The 20,158-nt window shown below is 37.6% G+C and overlaps 1 protein-coding gene across 3 annotated transcripts in view; it reads right to left on the reverse strand.

Annotated features, from left to right (window-relative positions):
* Positions 1-20,158, reverse strand: part of LOC122798604 (ubiquitin carboxyl-terminal hydrolase 47-like) — a 766,891-nt gene that overhangs the window by 519,874 nt on the left and 226,859 nt on the right. For all 3 annotated transcript variants that reach the window (XM_044067681.1, XM_044067680.1, XM_044067682.1), the window contains one exon: positions 1,974-2,069. In XM_044067681.1, the coding sequence (XP_043923616.1) occupies positions 1,974-2,069 (96 nt within the window). The remainder of the gene's footprint in view (positions 1-1,973; positions 2,070-20,158) is intronic.

Genomic DNA, 20,158 nt, shown 5'->3' on the forward strand with positions numbered 1-20,158 from the left:
TAAATTTTCTTTCAAGGTTCCACAGCATATACATAAAAACATCAGGGGAGGTGACCTTAACAACTGTATAGAGAGGGCAGAGTTACAATGGATACTTAGGCTATAGGCTGATAAATATCATGGAATTCATACTAGTGTGTGTTTAACAACCTGCCTTAAAAGGGTGCAAATTGAATTGTTAATGTGATTGGTGATTACATCTATGCCTTTCTGTGATTGTTGGTATATTAAACATAAAAGAACAGCAATGAAGGTTTTATTTATGGATCTGAAGAAGCTTATTTACATGAAAGTGCTTACCCATTTTATTGTTTTTAATAAAGTATATGCTTACGGTCATGGTAGCCTTGCTAGTCTTTTTTGTATCATTCTCATGTGAGTGTTGAAATCTCCCGGTAGAACTACACAATCTGTTGGCAGTGCACTTTTGAGCAATGCATGCACATTCTCTAAAAAAAAAATACTTTCAATAGTTGTTAGGTGCTTATGTAGACATATCATAGAGAGTTGTCATTTAAGCATCTTGTAATCATATTAAGGCAATCCTTTCTTTTAATGGCACAAACTCCATGTAAATGTTACCCACCTGGGTACTCCAGAGTATTCCCCCTCAAGGCATATCCTGAAAGTTATCTTTAAAGCAAGGAAGACACTGCCCTCTTCTGAGTAGTCTGGCTATAAAACCTACCCTAATACTAACCAGATCTAACTGGAATGGGAGCTCTGACTCATGCCTCAGCAGTGAGGTTATATTCCATATCCCTAGAGATGTTTACTAATGAAAGGTATAGCATACATTAATCCTTCTCTTACCTATCTGGAACTTAGTTGCTATTGTACCTATTCCCCCACCTTTCACCTTTTAGGTTGTAAGTTCACATGGCAGAGCCAGTAAATTTTTTTCAGGTAGGTCCTAGTCGGGATATGACAGTATTTTAGAACAGCATAATTGAGACTATGTATAGTTACAATTGAACTAGGCACTGACAGTGACCAGGCATTCAGGGTGGACAACACTTTCAGGCCTGTCCCCAAGTACAAGTTCATTTATCCATGTTCCTGATGAATTATTTATTATTTATTTATTTGACATTTGTTTATGGGGTGGTCTGACTGGGTCTACAGAACCTGTTTTCAGTGGAGGCCTGGGGAGAAAAGCTGCACATATAGTTCAATACAAATACATTATAGTCCAAAAACAATACAAGTCACATAAGGAATACTATACAATAGTAAGTTGATAGAATGTGAACTAGGTTACAAGATATACTACACATCTGGGCAATCATATAGTTATATCATTATAGACAATTTTGGTCATTCTAACAACATATATATAGTTTAAGAGTAGATAAAGTGTACAAAATAGTATGTAGGTAGCACAATGTATGACACTGGCTGTTACAAGTCATGAAAAATCAAATGTTGGTAAAGTCATATGATTCTTTAACTGAAAAAAGACAAACAAGACATAAATGTATTAAAATGAGCTATGTAGACGGTTCCACTTCATATAATCGAAAGCTCATAACATCTAAACTCAAAACATCAACACAATAACATCTAAATTTCATAATATCTAAAACTCCACTGTAGTGCAACCTTGGAGTTGGTATATTTAATTTACGGGGGGTGTGGGGGACAGAGTCCCCTACTTAGGGGGTGCAGGGGTGCTTGCCCCCCTGCATAAACATAGCAAACAGTGTGTGGGATGTTATTTATAGTTCTTTTGTAGTTTTCAATGTTTTGGGATTCGATGTTATGAGTTTTAGATGTAAGTTTCTGTGACTAAATGAATGATGAAGTGAGCTACTTGACTGACACTCTCTAATCATATAACTAATATAGCTTTAAACAAAGCTGTTAACACAGCACAGTAATATAGCACACCCATATGTGTTTCAGTTATTAATTGTCCAGTTCAAATTTCCTATAAAATGCTAATAATTGCAAAAGAAATATACAGGGCTTACCATTTCTGCATCACATTTCTCGTCACATGAGTCACAGTAGATCTGGTTATCATTTGTTAGTATTTCATGACGGAATATCTCTGACAGAGCATCATCCTTTAGGAAGAAGAAATTTAAAAATCATATGAGGAAATGTGAAAGAAATATGCTGATAAAAAAGTAAGGGCCTTTACCAGGAGTTGCAATTTGCAGGTTTATATAACATCAAAAAGTAAGAAACTTTAAACCAAAAATAAACACTTTATCCTGCAAAATAAATCAAACAACTATGGAATAAATCCTAGGGATGCAAAGAAGTGTGGTGGTTAACATTACTACCCTACAGAGCTTGGACCCCTAATTTATTTCTTTGCAACAGGATTGCCTTTTGGGTAAGGTCTTCTTCTGCCCACTCTTAGTCTAAGGAGATTTTGACTGAGTTCTCTACTTTCCTCCAATATCCAGCGAGTATATCACAATGGAATTCTGGATTCTCTAAACTGTCAATAAGAGTGCATTGCCATGTGCGAATGAATGTGTGTGTGCTTCCATTAATGTTCTGAAACACAAATAAGGAAATGTTTTATATTCCTTGTGCCCATAGAGTGCCTGAATAGGCTTCATCTACTCCGTGCCCTTTAATTCAATTTGGCAGGTAATTGGAGAATGAGTGAAATGAATGAATTGTGTAAAGAATTAAAAATTCTAACAGTGCAGCATCAACAACCCTTAGGTACCTTCCTCCGCAATAGTTTTTCAGCATCATGCTGTCTTTTACAAAGCTGACCATCTACTTCATAAATGCTGGCTTTATTATAAACACCTCCCCATGTTATTTTAATGATCAAAGTTAATTTTCCAAAATCCATGCTAACTGCCATTTCCAAGTGATGTTCATTCTGTTACAAAGAATAAATAAGTGTCTAAAAAAGGGTTCCTATTAAATGATCGAAGATGTATTGTTTCAAATGCATCTTGATCAAACTTGTAAGTACAAAAAGGCAAAATAGCAAAATGGCATATAAGAGAATTCTTTCCCCTGGGAAAGAAATCGCTTGGCCATTTCACTATTTTGCCGATTTTGTCATTGTAGTGCGATCTCGAAGTTGGTATATTTAAGAAGGGGGTTGTGGAGGACAAAGTCCCCCAATTTATGTAATGTTTTAAACTTTTTTTTTTTTTTTTTTTTTTGTGGAACAGCGATTTTTTTTTCCCTTGGAAAATAAATCTCTGTTCTAAGCATTCAAGATTGTAAGCTTTCGCTTACATGGGGTCGATAAATCATCATTTTCTTTTTTAAGCATTCGATGATTTAACATAGACCCAAAAAGGGTTCTTATTAAAATGATCAATGACGTATTCTTTCGAATGCGTCTTGATCGAACTTAAAAGCACAAAAAGGCAAAATAGCGAAACAGCATATAAGCAAATTCTTTCCCTGGGAAAGAAATCACTTTGCCATTTCATTATTTTGCTGTTTTCATCATGTAGTGCGATCTCGGAGTTGGTATATTTAAGTGTGGGGGTATGGGGGGCACAGCCCGCCACATAGGGGGTTGTGGGGGATAAAGCCCCCCACTTTATGTAATGTTTTAAACTTTTTTTTGTGGAACAGCGATTTTTTTCCCTTGGAAAAAAATCACTGTTCTAAGCATTCGAGATTGAAAGCTTTCGCGTACATGGGGACGATAAATCATCGTTTGCTTTTTTAAGCGTTCAGTGATTTAACATAGACCCTAAAAAACACATAATGGCACACAGTCACTCTGAATCAGACAGACTTCACATTTAACATCTGAAATACTTCTACACATAACCAATTACCATATAATAAATGCTTCTTTAAGTTCTGGGAGCATGCTTGAACTGTGGAAATCAGCCAGAAAATCATTCTTTTACCCAAAATAATTAAACCCACATCTCCTAATCATTAAAAACATATTGCCATTCTCTTTAACCCCTCAATAGTGTTAGAAAAGGTTACCTCTCAGATAATGCAGCACCTCGATTCAGACATCATTCTTTCGACAACTTAGTATGCATTTTGTAAAAAATATATTACAACTACTACATTTTGCCCCTTTAGAGGTAATATATCTACTTCTATATAATAATGGTAAATTGTATCTGTGGACTGTGTCAAAGCCTTCTGCTACCTGACTTAATGAAAACTTTTGCAATAACTTCCATTCTATTGGATGTAACACTATATCAATAAATTAGTTCAAAGACTATTTATATGCAAGATCCACCTCTGTTATGCTCTACTCCATTCTGTCTACTCTTTACCAACTGGTGTTCATCAAGGACCAGTCTTCTGACCTCTGTTGTTCTCATTTATTGTCAATTAAATCACACTGGTTTTACTTTGTCAGAACTGCTGTCTTTATCACAGTGACCTTACCTTTTCTGACTGGCAATCATTACAGCAATATAACTAAGGAAATTATCTTTAGTAAGCACTCCACTACTGACTGATTCACATAATTAAGCCTAATTATCAACACGAAACAAGATAAAACAGTCATTCCATCCATTTTCCTAACATTGGGCATAACATCTTGTGTAAATGTCATATGTGAAATGCTAACTGCATGTTTCACACCAGAATGAAAACTATTCATAAACTCAAACACAAACTCCCTAAAGAAGCCAAAGACTGAGGTTCCATCTGCCTGAGTAAGTAGTAGCTTAGGTGGATGCAAAAAAATCTCATGGCATTTATTGAAGAACAGAGTAAGGAAGCATCCTTGTGCCCTGACCAATGAATAGCACTTTTGATTCTCTCCTGAAAAGAGGACACTGGGCTAGTGGGACTACCCTATTCAACACAGAATAAATAAAAAATAAAGTAAATACAAGTAATGCTACTTCTGGGTCTTAGTCAAGTTGCTTACATGTAGTAGAGAGCAGATGTTAGCATATATTCAAATACTGAAATCTACATAATGCAGTCCAGTGATGCATGAGTTTGTAAAAGCAGTAAATAGTGAATGTTTGAGGAGATGGCAGTGACTGTGTGCGTGTGTGTGTGTGTGTGTGTGTGTGTGTGTGTGTGTGTGTGTGTGTGTGTGTGTGTGTGTGTGTGTGTAGGTAATTTCAGTGCAAAAACAGTTAAAGCCCAAGTAATTGAATTAATTCAGGGTATTGCCTATAAAACATTAGGCCCAGTTTGTAGCCTAACTTTCCTCATCTGCACACCACCTTTTTTACCTGCCTACCACCTTTTGCCTTGTGGTCCCTTTCCTTCTCCTAGTTGGCCTGTTGATTGATATCTTGAAGATGACAGATACTCTCCAGCTTACATGAGGATATACATGACAGCCTTGGTTCCCCTAACCTTCGTCCAGCATACGCTCTGTAGATTTGAGCTTCATGGGAGCTACACCTCTGTACCTATTATTCTTTTTACATGGCACCCAAGTGGCAAGCCACAACCATCCCCCAACCTAGAATAGGTAAGTTGACAATGGCCATTTAGTCTCATCCCCCCAACTCCATCCAACAGATTGATCCAGATGGTTTGATAGGTAAGCAGCAAAGAGTTAAACTTTGGAAATACAGGCCATGGCAAAAGGGTAGTAAAGATAAAGTGAACCCAGCGAGCATCAGATCCACTAACCAAATATGGGTTGTCTGTGTAGCAGTTTGGGCTCAATCTCTCTGTGGGAACATGCTACACACTATTGTACTGACCTAGAAAAGATAAATTGCTTGACATTTAAAAAGAGAACACTCTGTAGAATGCAGGTTTTCCCTTAAAAAGTATTGCACAAAAACTACTGCCCAGACTTAATTACAAGCCGCATATCAGAACAGAACTTAGAACTTCCCATCAAAACTTGATACACATCCTAAAAACAAATTCCAAAAATACAAACAGCATTCCTAGTCACTTCCTACCTACATCACAGAATAAACTTCCTCTTCCATTTTGATTTTTAGACTGAATGATGTCAAAATGTCATTTAAGAACTTTTACCATTAACCTTCATTCTGTTAAAAAATGCATCAAGTGTGGATAATGCTCAATGTTTCAATCTAGAAGTAAAGTACATGCACCTTTTCTTTGGGAATGGAAAGATGCATGCTTTATACACTGATTGCTCAAGTTCATTAGACTTATACATAGCAGCAAAAGTATGAGTCATCTTATTCGACTTGCAAACTGCATTACCTAAACTGCTACTATAAGAATGCAGTTATCTTTCCTCTGAATGAACCCCATCTTCAGCAAATTTCCCTCCATGTCATGCATGGACATTAAAGATGTGCAAGAATTATGTTTGATGGAAATCAAATTACCTAGAAACTAAGCTAACTCTCTGAGTGCAACACCAAGCTATTTTTGACACACTGCTACATAACATCAGTAAATTAATATATCTTCAATCTCCCATTCTGACCAGAAATTGAATATGGTTAAAATAGTATATTTATATAAAAATCTTATTTTAATAAGGAACTTATCTCATATTTGCAGGGCCACTTTTCTAATTAGGATCAAAAGGAAAGAGAAGTTATCCATTTAGCTACTGGCAGGGTTTCTACCTTTGCCCGATCTTCATCCTTAGATTTCTGTGGCCCCATTTGTATCATACATTACAGGCTCCCTCCAACCTACTTCAGCAGTCATTCATACACAGTAAAGTATGACCTCTTTGGAAGGTAGAAAGAGGATCAGGACCTGAGAAGTTTTGAATACTTCTTATGAAAAAAAAACTTCTTTGGTATTAAAATTCATAGAATTGGGGATAGCACATGAGTTTGGATAGATTTTAAATATTTTTCCTATGCATTGGCAACAATGCAACTCTCTTGGCATAGTCTTTTCACAGGACCTACTCACTTAATCAGATGATATCATTTCCCATGTATAAAGAATATTTGGATTTTGCTGTTCTGCACAACATTCCATTATGGTAGTTGTGACGCCCGTGCCCTGGTCCAGCAATCAAGGAGCCTCAATCCTCACCACTAACACCAGAGATGGCATCTCATATATGAGGAAAGAATAATGAATACACACAGTAAAGTGCACTTTCCCTTAAGAGCACAGAGAGATCACAGTCAGTCTGGGCTGGTTGCTCCCTGGGGAACTTCTCTGTAAACATACAACAGATGGGGCAAATATTTGTCCCACTCCCTCTTAAACTGATCTGCAAATGCCCGTAGCATGGACTTGATTGTAGAGTTTAACCTATCAACAAGACCATTAGTCTGGGGATGGTAGGCGGTGGTCTTCATGTGCTTCACCCCACAGAACATCCACAGACAAGCCAGTAGGTTTGACATGAAATTAGAACCTCTGTCAGTCAGTATTTTTTTTGGGAAACCTACCCTGCTGAAAATCTCTAACAAAGCATTTTCCACCTTCTCTGCCTCAATGGAGGACAAAGCCACTGCCTCAGGGTATCATGTAGCATAATCCACTACCAGTAGGATATACTTTTTCCCTGTGGAACTTGGGGTACACAGAGGACACACAATATCCATATCTACCCTCTGAAATGGCTCCGCAATCACAGGCAAAGGCATCAAAGGAGCTCTCATCTTGACTCCTGCCTTGCCTACCTTTTGGCACTGCTCACAGATCCTGCAGTACCCTGTTACATCTCTGGAAATTCCAGGCCAATAGAAATTCTGCATAATATGCCTCTTTGTATGTTTTATGCCCATATGACCTGCAAAGGGAATATCATGGGCTATGGCTAGAAGCGCCAGATGGTAAGCTCTTGGCACTACCAACTGTTGTACTCTCTCAACTTCTAGCCCTCCCTCTGGGGTCCACTGTCCCAGTATACAGATTCCCCCTTTCCTTGAGAATCAGGTGCCTCCCTAGCTACCTGCCTCAGGCCTTGCAATGTAGGGTCTGACAGTTGAGCTTGTCTCAACTCTCTCCTTGTAACCCTTCCCAGCTTCTCTTCCACAGGAAGTCTGGCACCCTCTAACAGTGGTGCCTCACTGTCAGCCTGGGTACTACTACTCACCTCTACCTTTGCAGTCACTCTGTCCAAGGGACCATCAATATCGCCAAGCCACTGTGGCTCACCTTCAGTCTCACTGCTACAAAGTAGCTCCCTCCCTGAAGTAACCACCTCACCAGTCCTGGCTGCAAGTATGCAGTCTGTCTGGGTCTCCCCCAGACTACCAGACCCACATGCTTGTCTCCTAGCCTGACTGCGTGTAACTGCATAAGCACATGGTACTGCCTCATCCAAATCCTTCCCTCTCAAGACATCTTCAGGATGGTAGTTTAGTACCCCTATTGTCTCAAGACAACCTACTATTAGCATTTTGTATTTCCCACTTACTGGCTCCCTCACCTTTTGTTCCCCAACTTGCATCTGTAGACACCTGTATGCCACATGGCCCCACTGGTTGCATTCAAAACATTTAGCTCCTGGATGTTTACCTGGACTAGTGTCTTCCCCTGCTACTGGCAGATTCTGTTGGGGCAGTCTGTCTTTAGACCCATGAGCAGTACTATGGGGTCTTCTTCCTATGCAGGGCTGCCCTGCTTGTCAGGTATAGATCTCCCTTCTTCCCCAACTCATCTGAAATAGCTCATTGTCTATCAGCTAATCAGATCCTCATATCTTCAAGCAAAGTGCTAAGAGCTTGTTCCCTCACCAAAAGGTCTGCCAGCCCTTCAAAAGTGGTGACCTGACATCCACTCATCCACCTATCGAAATAAGTCTCAATTCAGCAACATATTCACACACACTTTCATCTGGCTTGTGTCTATGCTCACAAAACTTTTTCCTATACGTTTCAGGTGTTAGCTTAAAAACTGTAATAGACAATTTTTTTACAGCAGTATAACCAAAACATGCAGCGTCAGACATTTTAGATAATACAGTTACAGCTTTACCATGGAGTAAGGAGGTCAGGAACCATACAGAGAGCCCTTGGTCAACTTCATACTGTTTACATACCCTGTCAAACATATGAATGAAACTATCAAGATTATCCCCCATCTTTAAACTGTGGAATAAATTTACTGACCTTTTGTGCTTCTGGGGTTCAGTTACTCCCTTCCCCATTACCTCCATGACTCTGGCAAAGAGTCAGCATCTCCTTCTCATGCTGCCTCTGCCTCTCTTTTTCCTCAGCTTCTAGACATAGCAATTTCTCATTCTCCTCACTCTCTAGATGCCTCAGTCTCTCAGCTGCTTCTAATTCCACATGCCTGACCTCCAACTCAAGTCTCTTTGGCTCCAGCTGGATTATTAAGTCCACTGCAAAAAGGTTGAGCTGTCCATTCTCTGTGGATATGATATCTCCACTGCCATTCTGATTGTCCTCCTGGTTGCTGTTTTCTGATGCAGCTGTAACCAAGGCTGCAATCAGGTCTGCCTTACTCAGGTTTCCATGCACCAGTCCCCTAGCCAGGCACATCTTTGCCAGCTGGCTTCTTGTCAGCTTTCCATACTCCTCTGCTGACATGCTGCCTGCTCACTCTGACTAACTAAGCTAACAAAAGAAATAATACAATTGTGATCTGAACTCTGAGCATTCACTGCATAGCTGTTTTAGAGTACAAAAACATCTTCAAAGCTCACTGTACACAAGCTACGGGAATCACTCTAACCACACCACTACAAGCCAAGTAGTATTTGCCAACCAATTAATATGTGGTATGGATATCCCACCACTGCCAAACACAAATGTGATGCCCGTGCCCTGGCCCAGCAATCAAGGAGCCTCAATCCTCACCACTAACACCAGGGAGGCATCTCATATATGAGGAAAGGATAACAAATACACACAGTAAAGTGCAATTTCCCTTAAGAGCACACAGAGATCACAGTCAGTCCAGGGCTGGTTGCTCCCTTGCTCTCCAGGTCCCCAATAAGACTCCCCACTGGCACAGCTATAGGGTCCAGATCTCAGCCTAGTGGGCAAGCTAAAACCTCTAGCACTCTCTCTGTCCATCCAGTGCTTCGTGTCCCTGCCCAAGTAGCTGAAACACATACATTTTGAGATAAGAGTTTATACAACCACACAGACACTTCTGGCGAAGGCTGGCACAGGTTCTCCAGCTGTGCCCCTTTTACCCAGACTATACAGTAGAAATCATGCCACCACCCAGCTAATAATTATCAGCTACTCAAAGGCCCTTAAAAGGGTGTCCAATTATTACTGTGCACTATTATTATCAAATTGGTAGTATGACTAAACAGTCAAGGCTTATTAGAGTGACTTAGTACAGGATCCTTATATACATGCAATGTACACTTAGAGCTTAACTTATCTCTACACAAAACAGCCACAGTTGAAATGTTTTATAATATTTAATAATAAATAATAAACACACAAGATAATACTTCTTACTACACAGTGCTAGTCAATACTTCAGAGATCACAGAGAAATACTTAAAATAATTCAGTAGTACAGTTCTGATATCACAGAAAACCACTTAGTCTAATCTTTCTAGTTTCTAGCTATTTCTAAAAGAAAACACAAGTCTAAGATAACTTACATAAGACAACAGGCAGTGCTGAGAGTTGGATGGTCAAGACAAAAATGCTTCATAATCTTTGGTTCTCTCTGATTAAATTGAAATTGCAGTTCTGATAAACATTACATCATTCTTCATCCTTTCCTGAGGTTTCCAGGCTGACAGATACTACAGTCTTGTTATCTTGCACCTACAGGAAACTACATCAATAAAAGACATTCCACATGTAAACTCTAGTAATTATTCCTTAAGTTAAAACAATAGGCAGGATGCTTCACTCCAGACTCATCGACTCCAAATTCTAACTTCGAAGGGACACACATGAAATAATTTTAACTTCAAAGGACAGACAAGAAATACTTGGCTTAGCTTTCTTTACAGCAGACGGCAATGTTGCTACATTGTTTTCCGTTCAACATTTCATAGTATTTTCTTTCAATTAAGAAAACAAGTCTGTAATTCAACATTTATATTTACAAATGACAGAATTATCTATAAAATGCTATCTGGCTAGGCTGACAGCCTTCACAGTAGTACCTACAGTTATGATCCACTTACCTCTCCCAACAAATTTTAAATCTACTGGAAATGTTAATTCTTGGTAGGAAGCCATTGCTTATTCATAAATTCATAGATATTCCAAGGCAACTGAGCCTCAAGGCCATTCTTACCTTGCCAATACCTTCCCTCAGCAATAACTCTTTTCTCTAGATGGTCATACAAGGCAATCCTGGAGTAAATTTTGAATCCAGTCATCCATCCAGTAATATAGGTTAAACTTAAAGGAAGGTAGTGAGTTGGAGAAGTTTACTTTAGTGTTTGGGAGGTGCCATTTTATAAAACTATCATGTTTTATTTATCTGTTGGTGAAGATTTAGGCCACTGGTTCTAGTGTTGGTGGAAATGTTGGATGTGTGGAGAAACAGGAAGTCCAAGACAATTGGATCTCTAATGGTATGGTAAACAAAACAGAGATCTCCCCTCAAAAGTCTATAAGACACTGAATAAGGGGATAAAGCTTCCAGTCTGTCTTGGTAGTTCAAGAACTTTAGGCTTGGGATCCATTTGATTAGGAACCTTTAGTATCTTTCTTATTGCTTGATGTGCTTAGAGTGATCCATCACAAAGGGAGAGTTGCACTTGATAATTGGCCTGATTAACACTAAATACAAGGGAGTGATTACCTCTTTAGACCTTGATATTCATTTGGCAAGTAGATTAGCTAAATAAAAAGAATTCCTGAGAACCACTGTTACATGATGGTCAAAAGAGAGAGACCTATCAATCCAAGTACCTGGGGTTCCTAATTACATTTTGGTGCAGTCTGTAGAAAGTAAGAGTAGCAATTAGTTCACCCCAATGACAATGCATGAAACTTCCTAGTACAGACTTTCTGTCTCTGGTTGCATTCAAAACTGTGAGATAACAGCTTTATGGCCTAGGCCCAGTAATTGAATTTCTTTTCTATTTTTATAGTTTGCTGCAGCTGGATTGTGATTAACGTCTTATCGTCTAGTATCCTCTGTTACAATATATACATTTAAACAGTTACAGTAATACATGTACATTTCTTTGCTGCACAGCAGGGCACACTGTTGATACATTTTTAACACAAGCAGCTTTACAAATACATTTTTCAGCACAAGCATTTGCACAAATCAGTTTGATATACAAATGACATATAATTCTTTACAAAATTCCAGTTAACTGTGCTGTCATGTGTTACATATCCACTTCCCTACTTCTCCTGGCATAGCTGGAAGTACCTCATATCATCACAACCACAATACCTGGAGGAACCTTAACTCAATATGCAAATAACTACAATAATTTGACCAATGAACTCCTTGGAACAAAGAACAAACAACTAATCCCCAAGGCCTATAAAACCAAACTACTTCTGTTTGGTTCAACTGACATTACTAACACATCTGCTAATGATACACTACTTGAAGAAATCACCCATGCTGAGTTTCTTTGAGTTATTATAGATAATAAATTTGTTTGACAACCACATTGAACAGGTAATTTCAAAAGCACATAAAAGCTAAGCATGCTCTATAGGTCACAGCAATACTTAAACACACAGTGCAGAATAATACAGCTCAACCTCTCCTGCTGCCAGATCTTCTACACTCCCCTTCCATTCCTACTACCAGCCCAAAGTCCAGTCTAAACAAACTTGAATCCACTTGCAATAAAGTAACAAAATTCAAAGCAAATGTCACAAACAATACCACCAGTCCAAATCTCTCCAAAAACTAAAGTTGCTAAAACTATAAAGCTACTTGACACTTTATCAGCTAAAAATTGATCAGAAAATACTAAACACACCTATGCTATCCCCTGCAGTTTGTAACCTGGTTAACAAATATGTTACTTCTAGAAAAATAAGGTCACAAGCTTAGACTCTCCTATAAGTAACCAAATCTGATAATTGATATGGTGACTCTCCCTATATAGTGTCTATCTTGCAAAACTATGGAACACCATCCCAGCACCAGTCAGGAATTGCTTATTGCTGTATACAGAATTTCAAAAAATATATATTATGCAATATTTGTCCCTGGGACTGTGCTGAAAAGGGGCTCTGGCACAGACAGACTGTCCTGGTTAATGAATGGAATATTTAAATAATCTATGTAAAGCTACTGAACTCATGCCCACAGAACATGGAATATAGCCCAGTCTCAAAAAAGTCAAGGCCATTGTGCTGACACAACATCCCTCTTGAGAACTCTGCCTTGCAAATATTTTTTTGGGAATGGTTCAGTATCTTGCAGTCATACTTAATGTGTCCAAAGTGCCAATGCCATTGCAAAAAAAGTAGCTTGAAAAATGTTGAATGATGTTGGAAAACAAAACAAAAATACAGATTGCAGTTTTGAAGAAATTGGTAGTAGGACTCCTATCTTGAGATATTATGAGGTCAAAAAGATTATGCTTTCAAGAAGAAGCTATATAGTCCAGCATGGAGTCAGCACTACTACAGGGAAGCCCCTGGATCTTGATCATTAAGTCACTCAAGCATAGAACGACAGTTTTGTATACTTCCAGTTCACACCCATAACTCATGGCACCCAGACCTTTTTTGGGCCTGGCTTCTTTAACCACGTGACTTATTGGCTAATAATTTTGTTTTTATTTTATTTTTAATTTATTTTTATTTTATATTTGTTAACCGGGAAAGTTATAGTTAATACTAGTCAGTATTAAATAGTACAAAGAGTTATTAACATAATGACACTAAGATTGTTAATCTAGGATGGCCTGCGGTACAGACATTAATCAATTAGTTTGTCACTTATTCATATTTCCATTATTTAAGCTCATATTTTCATGGCTGAGAGCCCAACATGTTATTGGGGGTTATGATGTGAAATGCCATCATGGGAGACAGGAACATTCATTGTCAATGTCCATTTATATCACATTATACCTGAGATACTGCTAGCTGTTTGTTAGTAATTATGAAAATAAACAATATTTCCATATTTTCTTAATATTTCAAAAAACAATTGACTTACAAACTGTTTCAGGACATCAGGTGAAAGCTTAAATGTTCTTAAAGAAAAACTGTCTTTGATATTTGCACTGTAAGTTGCAAATCTTAAGAGATAATCACTTATTTATACTGATAATTATTCAATTAAGTATAATGTTTTTACATTTCTGTAAATATCTCTACAAACATGCATTCACAAAGGAATTTCTTGTTGCCATATGAAACCTTATGCCTTGTTAACAAAAACATTCTAACAATATTTGTCTAGGTAATAAAGTTTCCAAGATATGACAACTTGTTTGTAAAAGTTTAACAAAAATATAATTAAGGGTTTGTGTGCATTAAAATATATTATAGTATTTATGGAAAGACTTGAAAATGTACTTACTGTTATTGTTTATAGGTTCATAGGTTGGTACTAGGCTATCGGCCCTAGGGCCTATACAAGCCTAGCCATAACAATTCCCTGGATATTTCTTCCCACAATATTTACTTCCCTGGACCCCTGTCTAGCAGGGTGACTGACGTGATCCCCGAGGTGAATTTCCTATCTCCCATCCAATCGTCAAGGTTCCTTTTGAACAGCGCCAAGGAGGTGCTCTGTTTGATATGTATGGGTAGTCTATTCCAGAGTATGGGGAGTCTCTGGGTCAGGAACCTATCCCTCCAGCATGTTTTGTTCATTGTGATGACAAGGTTTAGATCCCTGGAAGTTGTGGCTCTGAGGGATTGGGATTTCTTTAACTGGAGCATGTCCAACAGCTCAAGGTTTGACATGGCCTTGTATGTTAAGCAGTGATCGCCTCTGAGTAGATGATATGCCACAGAGTATAGCTGGAGTTTTTTTAGATGGTCAGCATAGGGCATCTGCTTTAGGCCTGTGATTCTTTTAGTGAGGTATTCCTGCGGCCTTTCCAGCTGTTGCAGATGTCTCGTGTACATACCAAACAAGGCGTTGTACTCTATAATGGGTCTAATAAGGGATGAGTACAGTGGGACAATGACCTCCTTTTTTCTGGATGAAAAGCCCTTAGTGATGAGCTGTGCTACATAGAAGGATTTCCTGACTGTTGTGGCAATCTGGTTATCGAAGGTGAGTCCACTGTCCACTTGTGTCCATAAGTCTCTCATCACACTTTTGGGGTTTATTGTATTGCCGCCTATGTGGTAATTCATGGGTACACGTTTTTTCCCAAAGGGGATAACTATACATTTCTTGGCATTAAGCTTGAGCCCATGACTCTGGCACCAAGCATCTGTAAGAATACTTCTTACTGAAAAAAATTGCTATTTGTATAGTTTTAATAGCTTTTATTGTTTACAGATAGTTGCATGTTTTCTTATGCTTTTTAAGTCTGTTTTTTAGAAAATGATCTGGAGTGTAAGAATGTGTGTCGGCTGACAGAGGTGTGACATTCCACACCACTTGCAAGTTAATGAGTTAACAAGACACGCAAACAAAATACTATGCACACACAAAAAAATGAATGTGAGAAATTTGTTGATATATATTTATAATGAATAATTGCTGGTTTGATAGAAACACAAAAATACAAAGTCATTGGCAATTGCCATTTATTGCTACAAAAATCATCAAAAAAAGTAATTGCAAACGTAAACCAATAGGTTATATTTATGATTACAAAAGAAAAACAAAAAAACAACTTTTACATGGAATCCTTCAACCCCCCCCCATAAGGATTCTGCCCCCACACTCCTAGAAATTAAATATACTAACTCTAGGGTCACACAAACTAAAGGTTATGTAATGATCAAGCTAATGAACTGCAATTCTTATATAATCCAACCAACTATGCAGCTGATGAAAAACACCAACATTTCAACATGTAATAAATATATAGATATAGGTATAGATCTAGATATAGGTATAGATATACATATAGATATAGGTATAGATATAGACATAGATATAAATATAGGTATAGAGATAGATACAGATATATATATATATATATATATATATATATATATATATATATATATATATATATATAGATATAGATATAGATATAGATATAGATATAGATATAGATATAAATGCAGTGTATTTTTGGAATCTGACCATTAGCCATTTCAGAGAGTCTTTCAAAAAACACTGTATCAGGTAGTTTGGAGAGCACAGAAAATGCTCTTGAGCCTTCAGAAATTTGATATTACTGTGCCTCATGCTCATTACTGATGCTTTGGACCAAGCAGTCCTGAAAGAGTATCTTCCTCTGAAAAAAATTTAAACTCTACCAGAAAGATCAGAGTTCAACATTCATTTTTACTTTTTAAAAGAATGTTTGTACATCACTTGAACACCATCAGCAAATGCCAATCACCCAGCTAACAGCTTGCGGCTTGTGCAGTTGCCTCCTTAACCCACAATAGTCATGGCTCTGACATTTCTGTTTCAGCATCCAAATATAAAACACTGGCTATGCATTATCTCATTATCTACTATTCAGAACTCTTGGGAGTATATAAGCTTAGAGAAATGGAAGGACTGTGGTTAGTGTTATGAAAGGATTTTTTTTCCAGGCAAAAAATACAGAAGTTGATGTGTCTGAAAGTGGCCTACAGTTTAAGCACTTGGAATTCCAGAAATTTGTTATGGAAAGGAAATTCTGTTGCATTGCAACACACCCAAATACCTGCAAAGCCATTGGTGAAGTTGAAAACACCATCTGAACACTAATGATCTATCTTAGAATGTGAGGAGGATTTCCATCTTGCACTGCTAGAACTCTGTAATACTCCTCCTAGCCAGTGGGGTCACTACCTGCATACAATTTTAATGGGATGAAAAGCAAGATCCATACTCTCTAGCTCATCAGTGCAGCTACAACCACAACAAGTATGATGTCTCAAGGATTGAAGGAAACATGCCAACTGAATCCAAAAGGATAACTGTCATAAGGCTGCATGAAAGGAAAAATTCCTTCAACCAGGAGATATTGTAAGAGAACTAGGCTCAGTGGACAAAAATAGCATGTATCAGGAAACTGTAATACTATAATCAAGTGAGAAGTTAGATTCATACACTGTTCATACACTGTTCATATGATATGTCCTGTTTAGATGCAATAGAAATAATTTGTATAAAACAAATGAAACAGAATTACATACTTTATCAAAAATGTTCCAAGATGGAGAAAAGGAATATGAGTGAAAAAATACATTTTGTTGCAGTGAGAACACAGAAAAAGACTGTGACACAGAGGATGCCAAGCCTATTCCCCACACCAAGCAGGAAGAAATCCCATCCAGAAAAAAATGTCCTCAGAACATGAAGCTTATCCAGACAGTTCAGCTCTAAACAAACAATAAGATGAGTATAAGCTTCTATATGAAGATCAATAGATGTCAGAGTGATTAAATCAGACAAAAGGTATATATTGGGAATGTCATAAGGTATTCAACAATATGAACAGCACTCTGAAAAAAAAAACACGCAACACTATTACTTTATTATCTGCTTAGCAAATGCGGTATGCAGTATGTGTTTTGCTGTGACTACAATCCAAAATCTGGAACAAGACAAACTTCTTCAGCAACTTACTCAAGTAAGAAAACAAAGTTTAGCATCCACCTGCACTGTTGTGTTCTAATCTCATTCTAGGCATAAACAGTAGTCATCACAGAACTGTGGTAGGAAGCTCAAACACATTTAAAAGCCTAAAATGCATTACAGTTTAAAAACTGTTACCGAATCAGATGGCCTTAATTTTCTGCCACTGTCTGTGAAGTGGTGCAAAGTGTCTTACGATTTTCAAGTTTCTTGAATAATTAGAGTGTTTTTATGTTCTCTGACCTGTAGCAAACTGGAGCAGCTAAAGCTGAATATATTACAAGGCCTAGGTGGATGTGGTCAGAGCGGACATGTAGGTGGTTGGTGTGACAGAGCAAGATGCAGAGGATAGGAAGAAATGGAAACGGATGATCCGCTGTGGCGACCCTTAACGGGAGCAGTCAAAAGAAGAAGAAGAAGATTATAAGACCTAAGTGGCAGCATTAATGGAGTTAAAGCTTTAAAGTAGTTAACACTTAGTTGTCATACACTTATATCACTCTCTCTCTTTCTCTGTATCCCTCTCTCTCACTCTCTCTCTAACTAGCAGTATATGGAGCAGGTAAATCTTCACATTCTACAAAGAGTTATGACTGGGCCTCTTGATCATTACCCAGTTGTTGACAATATGTTCTCAAAATTGGCATCAATCTTTGCCTCTTCAGTTTTGCTCTTGAGATGAATTTCTTAACATTTGTTTATCAAACATATAACATCTTAATAATGGTTATGATAAGACACCAGATCAGAATTCTCTGTGTCATCCATTAACACATAATTTTTGATACTGCATTTTAAAGACATTTCATCAAAAAGCTTTTAAAGGTTATTGAGCTCGAATGTAACCCTCCTAGATGGTAGGAACCATTATCTATAACGTTGTAGATTATTATTTACTTTTTTTTTTTCTGTTGTATATTGCAGTTATTGTGTTAATAGGAGAGAAACTACATATTACTTGGGTCACTATCTTTTTTAAGAAAGTCAGTGCTGCATACATTCTGATAGCTGTATGCCTCTATTTTTATATTCTTCTTATTGTAAATTTCAAAACATATAATGCCATCAAAATTCAGAAACACTCCAAAAAGTTTTCTTTTTATGTTGCTAACCCTTTTGGTACAATAATAATACATGCAAAAGTACACTTTATAAAACAGTGCTTTATATATAATTCTTGTTGTATGTACATATTGCAACCTTTACATTTTTAAAACTATAATATTAATTCCCACTCTTTCCCCATCCCCCACCCTCCTCTGGGACAGACTACAGGTGATTTTTAATTACATCCCCTGAAAGTGCATGTACTCTAATGAAATGTCAAGTATAAATTGTGAAACCTGTTCTACTTCCTATAAACTGACATAATACAATTATAAGTATTATAAATGATACCATACTGTATACTTGTCCAGCATTTTCTCCTGTTGTCTTTTTCACTTTTTCCTACTTTTCTTAACCCCCTATGCATAAAGTACATGCCTGAATGTTCTCAGATTATTGACTTTCATAATCTCTTCTTTCCAACTTGTCTGGCTCTTCCAGCCTTTACCTATAACACTCCTTACCTGTCCTCCCAGGTATAGTAACTACACTTCCTCTTGCTTTCTACACCCAGCATCCACTCCACTCAAGCCCCAAAAGCATGTCCTTCCAACAGTTTGGGTTTCCCTTCCCATACTCTCCTCTCCATTCCTCTATATAGCAAAACTGTCTGGCACTTCCAAAACATACGTAGATCTTCTGCCTCCTTTTCTACAAATCTTCAAAATTTCCCTTCTTCTACTGTCCAACATCTCTGCAACTGAAGGGGAGTTCAGAACTACCTGTGTAATTATTTCATATAATGATCTTATGCAATAGGTACAGTTTTAATTTATCATACCTTCATGATGTCTCATTCCAGTTTGTTTTGGATATAATTACACCCTACACTGTACCATCTCCTTACTTTATCCATCACCTCACCATATTTACTCTCCACCAGCCTTGTATATATCTTTTCACATTCACATGTTAGCTTTAAGTCCCTCCCGTCATGAGTACTGATATTTCTTATTTACTCCTCAGTTGGTTGCATTATACCAACCATTACAAACCAAGCCTTAGCAGCCAGTTTCCGTTGCATAAATCATAACTATTCCCTTACCTTCAAGCAATTTTTTTCAATCCTTTCTTCCCAACTTATAAATCTCCATCAGTATACCTCCACGCCGTATTCCAAATTATCTACCTCATTCAACTCCCTTCTCCACAATCTCCTCCATTTCAGAGTTTTTACCTTCCATGTTATCATTAGATTTTTTTCATTCTACATTATTAATGTCACTGCCAAGCCAATTGGCTGTTTACTTGAATAAACCCCACCTTACTCTCTCAAAGGAAAAAAACACAAGTAATATAAATGTACAGTGTTTGTGTATCTGCCCAGGTATAGTAGATGATAGGTCATTCACCTATCAAGGCTGAAATGTGATATAATAGATAAAGAAGAGTTACGGAGTAGTTCAGAGAAGTATCAGCCAGAGAGATGATAGTTGGTAGCTTGTAATAAAGAAGGGATTATGAAATTAGTAAGAGGGTGAATTATATAATGAGTAATGTGGTGGAGAGCATTAATATCAAACATGGTATATGAACTTGTTTAATGAAATAAAAG

The sequence above is a fragment of the Protopterus annectens genome, chromosome 3.part1, assembly GCF_019279795.1.
Source record: "Protopterus annectens isolate FY-2018-M chromosome 3.part1, PAN1.0, whole genome shotgun sequence".
Lineage (NCBI taxonomy): Eukaryota > Metazoa > Chordata > Ceratodontiformes > Protopteridae > Protopterus > Protopterus annectens.